Raw genomic sequence first — 10,364 nt, forward strand, 5'->3', positions numbered from 1 at the left:
GTGGGGAGCCCTGCGCCTCGCCACCCCCCTGAAATCACTCACCCCCCGGGCCCTGCTAAACTCGTTAGTGGCCGGCAAACGTCAGCAGGGCAGGAGCAAAGCGCCAAATGTGATTACAGCGCCCGTCTCACTTTCTCCTTCCCCCCCCCGGCCTCATCGCAGCCCCATTTATCGCGGTGGCGAGCCAGGAGGGAGGAAGGCAATCAGCGCTTATCTCGGGCTGAGGCTGTCCTGCTCCAGCCCTGATTTATGGCTGGCTGCGAGGGGCTCCCGGCACCACCACCGCAATTAAGGGAGCATTAAAAAGCAGGGGAGGGAACCGGCAGGGGGTTATCGCTTGTGTACGGCTCCTCCAGCACTGCCTGGAAAGTTGGAGTACCCAGGGTGGGTGCCCCAGCTCGGGGATGTTCTCCTGGGGCTCCCCAAGGGCCACGGGGTCCCCCTGGGTGAGTGAGACACGGGACCCTCGGGCGCAGGGCTGGGTCAGAGAGGGTGGGAAGGGTGCCTGGGGAGCAGGGCTGGGACACCCTGGGAAAGGTCCCCCACAGGCTGGAGCTGGGGCCAGCGAGGACCCTGCCTCGCTCTGCGGCATCCCTGCCTGCTGGGCCAGTAGCCCAAGCACCCCAGAGGGCCCCAGGGACCACCCACCTTTGTCAAAACGCCAGGACAGGGGGGTGGCAGCAGGACAAGGGGGTGGCAGCAGGACAAGGCTGCCCCGGGGTTAAAGCGCTGGCCACAGAAAACCACAGCGAGTCCAAGGATCACATCCTGGGAAGCCAGACCCGCACCGTGGGGTGCCCGGAGCCGGCAGGAAGCCACGGCCCCCCACAACGAAGCTCACGGCAGGAGCCGACGCCCCAAGAAGCTCCCTGGGAGCAGCTGAGGGATATGTACGGGGGAAGAAGCACGCTCGGCAGCTCTGCTTGCGTGCAGTGAACTTTACAGAGCGCAGCCGTGCCCCGGCATAGAAACGACCTGGGAGCCGGGCAGGAAAGAGCAGCGCTCACAGCCTGCAGGTTGCAGAGCCGCAGGGAGCCGGCTGCTGCTTAGCACTTTATTAAAACAAACGTGAAGAGCCAGCACCCGCTTCGCCCCAACTCGTGCTCTCCCACAGGGAAACTGCTGCCAAAAGAAAACTCAAACAGCAGTAAATGAGTTTCAGCGAGGCAGGTCCTGGGTCTCAGCCTGCCCCGGGGATGTAGCAGACCCTCAGATCCAAAGCCAAGGGTGACCCACAGGTGTTGATCACAGAAAGAGGGTGCAGGAGTGAGGGCGAGCAGCCAGCTGAACCCCTAACCCATGGGAAATGAGGTGCTGTCTGTCCCTGGCCAGACAGATTTAACACATTTCCATTAAATCAACATGAAAGAAAGGAAAATTCCATATCTAAATTCATATTAGCCAGGGCTGTGAGGGATCAACCTGGGGACAATGGGCTCACAGCAACAGGACTCGAGAGGTCACCCCTGTGAAGAGATTGTCCTGGAAGGCATTAAAGAGCCTAAATTCACTGTAGTCCCACTGTACGTACCCACGGGGGACGTACCCACGGGCCGCAGCCACGCAAGGGGAACATCCCACCCCATGGGCACAGCTGGGGGGTAAGAACCTGAGCAGGAAGAAAGGAGAGGGGAGATGATGCCAGAAAAAGCCCCACTACATTCACCTTGGGGAGTCGGCAAGGAGACGCTTCGTCCCGCTGTCTGCATTCAGCTGGCAAAGCTCATTAAAAGAGGTGGCCTTTCACTGCCCTTTTCAAACCTGGAAATTCAGGCCTCTTCCATGACAAAAAGGAAAAGGTGAATTAAGAGATGAAATGCCGGAGGAGAAGGTACACCAGCCCTCCGAGCCCGACTACAACCGTGCCTGCCGCCAGCCGTGCCCAGAGGAAATCCAGGGAAGCCTCGAGGTGGGCATGCAGGCTCAGGACCTGCCGGCGCGTGCTCTCCCACTCCCCGGAGTTGTCAATGACGTGAGTCGCTAACTTGCGCTTCTTGTCCAGCGGCAGCTGGGAGGCGATGCGAGCTTCTGCCTCGGCCTGGGACAGCCCGTTCCTCTTCCTCAGCCGGGACAGCTGCGTCGGCGGGTCACTGCCAGGACGGGAGAGAAGGGGGGGTTTGCCTGCCCTCCTTGGCACAAGGGGGAATGACTGGGGTAAAGTTGGGGGCAGAGATGGTCCCTGCTTCATTTTGGGACCAGCGCAGGCATCCTGCCCTCGGATCAGCAGAGCCACCCCTGCAGCGCTGCCCACGGCGTGTTGTGGGTGTTCCCACAGCCCGTAACACCGGGACAGTGCCCCAAACCCTGCCCCAGCCAACGGAAGGCCCAAAGACAGCGATTTCCCCCGTACAACAGTGCCGGGCTTCAGGGACACCTCAGCAAGGAGCCCCTCGTGCACTGGGATAAAGGAAGGTGTTGCCCTCCCACCTACAGAAAAGAGGCGGTGCTGTCGAGAGGCTCCGCACCAGGGCTGCGGCCAAATCCCCCCCAGAGCCGGAGGGACGTGACGGTCCCCTCCAGCCTCCAAGAGAGGTGGCAGAGTCCCAGCCCTCACGGCACTTACCAATAAACCAAGACTGTGTATTTCATAAACTTGGTCAATCTGTTGGTCTCAAAGAGCAGAGGGATGTCGAGGATCACGTAGCGGCAGCCTGCAGGAATGACCAAGGCCCCACCCAAAGGGAACAGTCACTCGGATTCCCAACCCCCTCGTGCCGCACACACACCGTGGCCACAGCTGCTCCAGCAAAGCGATGGGAGAGCTCTCAGCTCCACGGCTGAGCCGAGGGCCCTCCTCCCTCTCGTGAGCAGGAAATGGTTTTGTTCCAGGCTTCCAGAGAAAAAATTAAAAACAAAAAACCAGAAAAACCCTAACCTGGATGATCTCAGATCAAAGGTGAAGCTGGAGAAATATAATGAGGAGCTGAAACAAGAAGCCCAAGTGAAAGCGCCTGTGCCTGGCTGGCGAGAGCGGCAGTCACGCCGCCGCTGGTGGCCTCTCCAGGGGAGCAGAGCCCACAGCAGAGCTTGCTCTGTTCTCTCACCTGTCCCACGCTGCCGTCATTTGACGCTTCCCAGCTCAGTTTGGTTTCCTTTATGGAAAGCTTTGGCTAAACACTTCTATTTTTCCAAAGAAATCCCTGCAGACCTCTCAGAGCTGGGACACTGAAACATGGGGGTGCCTGCAGGCACAGCCCCAGGGCCTGACCTCACCAAACCTGGCCAGGTTTGGTTAAAAATTGTTGTCACCAGGTGGAGCAGGTGGCGGAGGAGAGCTCATAACCGCCAGCCGCCCTCCTCCCAGACCCTGCAGCCCACCCCAGGCTCTCCACGTGCCCCCACCCTTCGCAAGCACCAACTGCCCCGGCAGACAGCAGCGTCTGGGGACATGGGGGTACGCTCTGGCGAGCCTGGGGGAGCGGCAGGGGGTAGGGAAAGCTCTAAGTCAGGGCCTCACTCCCCTGTGTGTCCCCCAGCTTCAGGGACACCTCCAGTTTTGCTGGTGTCCCCCCTCTTTATAACCTGAACCCCACAGCTGAGCTGGCCATGGCAATAAAAGCCTTGACAAAGACATCATCAGCCAATATGCCACCATTTTACCAGCATCTCCACCCAGAGAGACTTCTTGCGGCCCTACGGTTTGATCGATAAGAGCTTTCCTTACACAGCGATCCTTAGAGACAACATCCAGCTATCCCAAATCATTAAAACCTGACTAATGAGGACAAAGCAGCCTGCTGAAGACACACAGAGCTCTCGCCAGGGGCAGGACGGCATCCGCCTCCCGAGGCCACAGCCCCAAGTACAAGACTCCATCTCTGGCTCCCGGCTTTCCTGCCTGTTGCTTCCTTTGTGCTTTCTCCTCCTCCTCACCCCACAGCAGAGAACGGCCCCCGCAGTGCCCCAGCACAGGCCTATTCAGCTGTCACAAGGCTCAGCTTTGATAAGCTCCACGAAACCAGACTGACTCTATTAAGAGATCCTTCTGTCTACACGGAGACCTCCAAAACAGCTGGTGATCTTATCTGGCATTTGAGTAGACCAAGTTTGACAGCTGTATTTGTTATATTTATCAGGGGAAAAAGCGGGACTTTGGAAACCACAGCTGTCAGCCCATTTCTCACCTTATCGAGACTGAAAGGGCTCCACAGCTTTCATTGAAGCCGGGGAAGGTTGGGGGCAGAGAATATTTGGCCATTTCAGAAGGTGTGACATTATCTAGCACGTAATCTCAGAAGAGGCCTCACAATGCTCTTCTCAGGCCCTACAGATGTACTTTAAACCCCAGAAGAAGGAGGTGGTGAAGGGCAGCAGCGAAAGGCAGGAAGGAATCCTCCAAACGCCAGGACGAAAGGCCACGGGTGGCAGAGCACAAAGGCCGCCAGGCAGCGTCGTTCCCCTTCTTCCCCGTCCCTCTCCCCACTCAGAACCAAAGGCCCCGCAGGCAGGGACAGCTCCTGCCTGAGCAGGAGTCCCGTGTGCTGGGACAGGGCCTCTTACCTAGCACAAAGTGCTTCAAGATCTGCTTCAGCATCTCTTTCTGGATCTCCGGGTGGGTGATGGAGTTCAGCAGCTGCCGTTTCTCCGGGTGGGAGAAGATAATGTTTGCTAGAGCCTCACGATTTATCTCTCCGTTCTCCAAGAGGATCTCGGTGCCAAAGTAACGCACGATCTGCTGATAGGCCTTGAAGCGGGGCTGCACCACTGATAACGTTAAACAGCCGGAGGTTAGAGCCAGCTCTGCAGCACAGTCGGTGTTTGCATCAGCGATCGGCCTCAAATGAGTTTTGTTCATTAAATAACCGAGCTTGATTCTCCTCGGCGGGCAGCACATCTGCCTGCCAGCACAGGCTGAAGCGAGAGCGGCGCGGCTCAGCGCTGCAGCCCGGCAGACACCTGGCGTCGGTGCTGCAGGAAAGCAGCTGCAGAAAACCCGCTCAGGCCAAGGTCCCTTCGAGGGCTGACGCCCGGGAGATCGAAGCATCCTGCAAACATTAATTCAGCGCCACAACCCTCCCTCGGGCGTGCTGCTGCTCGGGGTTAGAAGTCAGCCGGCGGGCGGGGGCACTTGCTGACAGCTCCCAGCCGAGGTGCGGGCAGGAGCGGTGCTGAGCCCGTTCCCACTGCCTGCAGGGCCAGGAGCCGGGCAGGCAGATCCTAAAGGGACCAGGGCAGCGCCAGCTTTATTTTAGCTGGAAACTTCAGCACTGGGTGACTACAGCCTGGCTGCTACAAGCTGGCTCTGACTGCTACTACGGCTTTTTACTGTCCTTTGCCTCTGTCACCAAGTTCTTCATGAGAATGAACACAGAAACCTTCCGAGATCAGTTCCCAACAGGTATGTGCAGGGACTCTGACGTTACATGAGCGTGTCATTTTAAAGCCACCAAAAAATCACTAACAAGCAGTAATAAAACCGTAATTAAGATCAAGCTGAGCCTAACCACAGAGAATGACAGACCGTATATAATTTTTTCTCCAAAATCCAGGAACATTGCCACAGGTTGTAACCTCAGGCCAACCTAATAAAAGTCTTTAAGACCAATTTCTTTCTCCTGTGGAATTTCACATCGAGGCAGTTTCAGGATGGGTAAAATCCATAGAGTAAACAAACACATATAAAAAAGGAATTGGAGAAAAATGAAGTGATTGGTAGAAAACTGACACTGAGTATCTGCAGTGTTTTCCTATGGTCTCTGAGGGCTTTTAGCACCTCCAGCAAATTTTCTGCACCTTGAGGGGAATTACAGTGCAATAAAATGTTAAGAGCATCACAGCTTTGCACGGCTACAGGGTAAGGTCTTCACCAAACAGCAAAGTGCAGGCACTTCCGAATGACACTGCCTGCACCACTGCTCAGCTGCAGACCCGAAACCTGCTGCATACAAAATCAGCAGCCCCTCCTGGAGCAAGCGCTGCTCTCCTCGTTATCCCGGTGGCACGGAGGGATTGACATCTTGTGCCGCATCGCACAGGTAATCAGGGCGAGCAGGGTCTGCTCCAGTCCTGCTGAGGCAACAGATCTGGATTTCTGGGTCTTTTCTGTAGCCAGGGCAGCACATTCTGGGAGCAGCGAGAGGCAGGTGTGCTCTGCAGACGCACAGGCTGAATTCCCTCTGATCCGGGATAGCTGCAGCCTCTTTTTCCTAAGTGCATTAAGGCACAAGTAATTTTGTGGACCAATCTCTCAGTATAACCCAGCAAGCCACAGCCAGCACGGAGGGAAATTCTCTTCTGTCAGTGATCCCACCAAACATAACCAAATTACAGGATGGGCGTCCTGGGGCTTAGCAGGGACACGAGATCAGCCGAGGGAACCCGCTTCACAGAGAACCGTATTTATTTTGCCCGGAGTTGGCTTTCAAAGCCGGCAAGCATTGCACTCCAGGAGAGGGAAACTCAGGGCAAGATCTCCCCACAGTGTTTATTAGGACATGATTTTATTTTTTTCTTTATTAGAAATATATCCTAGTTCAAGCGAGACGATGAGGCTCCACGCAGCTTCATCGGCTGGGGAACGGAGGGAAACACTTCTGTAACGGAGCCAGAGCACCCTCTGCCGTCTGCGCTTCCCCGCATCAATCCCAGTCGTCAGGGGAAACTCGGGGAGAAAGATCAACTATGCAGAACTCACCCTCTCTGGCAATAACATCGGCATCAATCACAGCACAGCCCAGTTCCCGGAGTACGGCCACCACCGTGCTCTTCCCCGACGCGATTCCACCCGAGAGTCCGACCAGGAACATTGTGCTCTGAAATGGAAAGAAAAGAGCTGGAAAACAGGCCAGGACAGGGCTGTTTTGTTCATGCTGTGCACATCAAATGTTTATCCTAAACAGACAACTCCATTCAAAGCTCATTTTCAAATGTTTTCAGGGCATCACCGAGACATTAGCACGATTTTGGCACCGCTCTGAGCTGGCTACCCCTGTTTTACAGGCTGAAAGACAGCAGTGGGTTAAATGAGGCTTCCCTGGACCCTGCTCACTCTGGATGTGCAACTTGAGCCAGCCCTAAATTCCTCCAGCTGGTTTAGCTGCAGCTCCACACAACTCACTCCCCTTTAGCATCTGCACCCATCAAGCCGCAGGCTCACCTGCAGCACCCTAAATCAGAGGAAATTTCTGGCAGGGTTGCCAAGCATCAGTGGCAAAGGGGAAGAATTCAGACAACATCTCAGCCTGGACCAAGAAACACCAGGGCAGAGAGGGAAAAACCTGCTTGATCCCTACAGCTGGGGCGTGAGAGGAGACAAGCTACCTCTGACACAACTGGGATGCAAAGCACACAAGGCAGTAAGGAAACTGCATCCCTGTGCTACCTGGAAGCCAGCACGGTCAGCGGCAGCCCAAGAGACACGAGAAATCAGGGCTCTGAGCAGCAGACTTGTGCCTGTTAGCTTGAACACAGAGTCTGTGCTTGCCGATGAACTCGAGGCTGGGAGGGCACCGGTAACCCCCTGACCCCGAGCAGACAAATTCTCTCCCAGTTTCTGCACTGAGATCTCTCCCCACTCAGTCCAAACCCTGCAGCCCTCTAGACCCCCTTGCGCCCTTTCAAAACCAAAACGCTCAGCGATGCAGAGGCAGCTCTGGGTGGGAGCAGGGACTCCTGTGAGCAAGCTGGTATCTGCATCCCCAAAAAGGCAACAGCCACAGCACGTGGGGAACAGACCCCAGCGTCCCCTCTCCAGCCCCCATGGACCAACACCAGCCGCAGCCAAGGGTGCTCAGGGCTTTGTGCAGCCCAGTCCTGCAGATCCCTGAGGCCCCAACTTTGCTGTCACCTTGTCCAGGGTGACACCACCCTCACAGGATAAGCCTGAACCACCCAAGCCCCAGCTTGTGGCTGTTGCCCCTTGCATCTGAGAAGAAACTGGCTCCATCATCTTTGGCCAAGAGCCACAGGCTGCTGGTAGACACCCCACAGCTTCCTCTTGCCCAGGGAAAGGGAGACCCAGCTCCCACTGCCTCTCCCAGTGAGCCACGTACCCCAAAACCCAACGATCTCAGCAACCATCACTCTGCCTAACCTGGTTCTGACACCTCTCTCCAGACACCACGAGAGGTGGCCACCAGCTCCCAAAAGCTCTGCACACACAGCAACCAGGCACCTACTGCCCACACCGTCCCTCACCAACAGGGACCAGCCGCCTTGCACCCAAGGGCAGCAGTCAGGAACACGGGCCTGCAGGACGGCTGAAGGTGCATGAAAACACAGCACTGCTTCCTTTTTCTTAGAAAAAAAAAAAAGACAGTTTTGTCATAACTTGGTCCTACAAACAAGACGCAGACCCACAGTCTGGGGGTGAGGAGCGGGGGGATTAAGTCCTTTGGCAGCTGGAGGCAATTCAGCAGAAGCAGGAGTGAGAGCAAAAGCCAGCAGCGTCGCAAAGCGACTTTTCCTCATGGCTGCCGAGAGCCGACGCCAGCCCGCAGCAGCGCCACGTGCTCTTTTCCCTTTCAAGACACCAGGAGAACAGATGGGGTTAACTCGAGCAACAACAAGGGGGAATTCAAAGGGAATCAGAAAGGGCACTTATAATAAACATCAGTGCTTTGTGGGAGGCTGACATATATCCCAGACTTTGCTGCCAAGTCAGTACTCGGTCCCCACAGGGAGCATTTCCCAACACTACAGTGGGCTCGGCACAACAGAGGGGCTGTTTATTTATGGCAGCAGGTTAATATCCTGCCCTCCCTGTCAGGATTTTATCCGCCCTCCGCAACAGCCTACAAGGGCTAACGCTGCATGAGGAGAACCAGGCCTTCGGTGCTGCCTTGCAGGGGCACAGGCTCTGCTCATGTGTTTTTTTAAAATTCATTAAAATCTCTCCTGCCCAAGTAGAGTAAATACAGGGTTTTAACTGCAGTAACCCCGACACTCTGGCCTCCAGCCTCAGCTGGGACTCGGTCCCAAAAAACCTGCTATTTCTGTCCCTCTGGTACATACCTCTGCAGGCAGGCAGCTTGCTGGGAGAATTACGGCAGGGGTAAAAGTGCACTTGGAAGAGTTACTCTAGAAACCACATCCGAACGGGGTTTGAAAACACTTGTGCCGTCACAGGGCCTGTACAGATATAAGATCCACAGTTCAAGGTATAAATATTTAACAAGCTTGGGTTTGAACTGTACACAAGGGTAGAGAGTCCAGCCTGTTCCTGCAGATGTTACAGGCAGGAGCCAGAACCGTTTTTTCCCCAAATACACCATTTGTTGGTGTATTTGGTCTGTGCCAACTAAATCAAGCAGGGGGGAAAGCTGAAACATGAGCCACAGAGGCTAGTCAGGCTGGAAAACTCCAGTTAATTCCTGCTGTGAGGAACGGTGCCCTGGGAGATGTAACCCAGAGCCATGAGGAAGTGGCTTTTAAAGACTGAGGTGCCCAAATTTTCCCTGTATCTTGACTCCTTCGGTTTCTGGGCACAGCACAAGTCAGTCGCCTCAAGCCACACACCCAGCGTGCCACGGGCCAAAAGGCATCCTCCAGCGCCATGCTACACACCCAGTCCTGCTCCTTGCTCCCATCCTTGACTCTGACGGGGCCTGGCACACTGACAGACTGGTGTTTGGCTTGAGGGGGCTGCAATGAGAAAAAAAAATAATCATAAAATACATCGCTAGCCTGGTGGGGAAAAACCCACGAGCACAACTGCCACCATGTCCCAGCCCCCGGGCCCTTTGGCTGGTACCGGCTGTGCTGACAGTTCCTGCCGGGCTGGGCCCTGGCTGAGTAACGGCGCTTTCCTGGCGGTCCCGAGCCCAGGCCCGGCCGTGGCCACCCCGCGGCCTCCCCAAACCCGGCGGGTCCCCGTAGCTCCTGCCCAGGGCCTGGGACACGGTCAGGCCGGGCGGGTCAGGCCGGGCCACGCCGGGCGGCGGACCAGGGCCGGGCAGGCCCCGGAGGGACCCCCCGCACCGGGCCGGGCCTGGCCGCCGCCCGCGGGGTGCGAGGGCCGGAGCGGGTCCCCTCACGGGGCCCTCACCCACTCACCCGCCGACCGGCTTCAGCGCGGCGCAGGGTCCCGCGCGCCTATTGGCTGGTGGGAAGACGGGTCCCTCTCCCAGCCAACCGGCGCCGCCCTCCTTGGGCTCGCCCCGCCCCCTCGGGCAGGAAGCGGGTGGCGGCGCCGACACCGCGGTCCTGCAGGGGAACGGGCGACGGGGGAGACGGGCCGCGGCTCTCCGGCGCGGCGGGTGGCCCCGCGCGGCTGCCGCGGTGCGGCCGAGCCCTCCGGCCCCCGGAGCCCCGCCCCGGGGCGCCCCCAGAGCCCGACGGGAACTGTAGTCCCGGCCGCGGCGCGGCCCGGCCCCCGCCTGCCCGCGCAGACTACCGGTCCCGGCATGCCCCGCGGCCCGCCGCCC

General features: G+C 57.3%; 1 protein-coding gene across 4 annotated transcripts; it reads right to left on the reverse strand.

The window, feature by feature from the left end:
* Positions 1-989: 989 nt before the first annotated feature.
* On the reverse strand, positions 990-10,292 carry LOC141970284 (dephospho-CoA kinase domain-containing protein-like). 4 transcript variants are annotated; one of them, XM_074926744.1, is made up of 7 exons: positions 9,994-10,284; positions 9,505-9,582; positions 8,953-9,069; positions 6,635-6,752; positions 4,501-4,704; positions 2,564-2,651; positions 990-2,090 (listed from the first exon to the last, which is right to left on the reverse strand). In XM_074926744.1, exons 4-7 carry the CDS (start codon positions 6,744-6,746, stop codon positions 1,805-1,807), a joined length of 690 nt encoding a protein of 229 aa, XP_074782845.1. In that variant the 5' UTR covers positions 6,747-6,752; positions 8,953-9,069; positions 9,505-9,582; positions 9,994-10,284; the 3' UTR covers positions 990-1,804. The 4 variants fall into 4 exon arrangements, with proteins under 4 accessions (XP_074782845.1, XP_074782846.1, XP_074782847.1 ...); XM_074926745.1 differs by lacking the exon at positions 9,994-10,284 and adding an exon at positions 9,692-9,987; XM_074926746.1 differs by lacking the exon at positions 9,505-9,582 and having other exon boundaries at positions 9,994-10,285.
* Between the last annotated feature and the right edge of the window lie 72 nt (positions 10,293-10,364).

The sequence above is a fragment of the Athene noctua genome, chromosome 25 (assembly GCF_965140245.1).
Source record: "Athene noctua chromosome 25, bAthNoc1.hap1.1, whole genome shotgun sequence".
NCBI classification, from domain to species: Eukaryota; Metazoa; Chordata; class Aves; order Strigiformes; family Strigidae; genus Athene; species Athene noctua.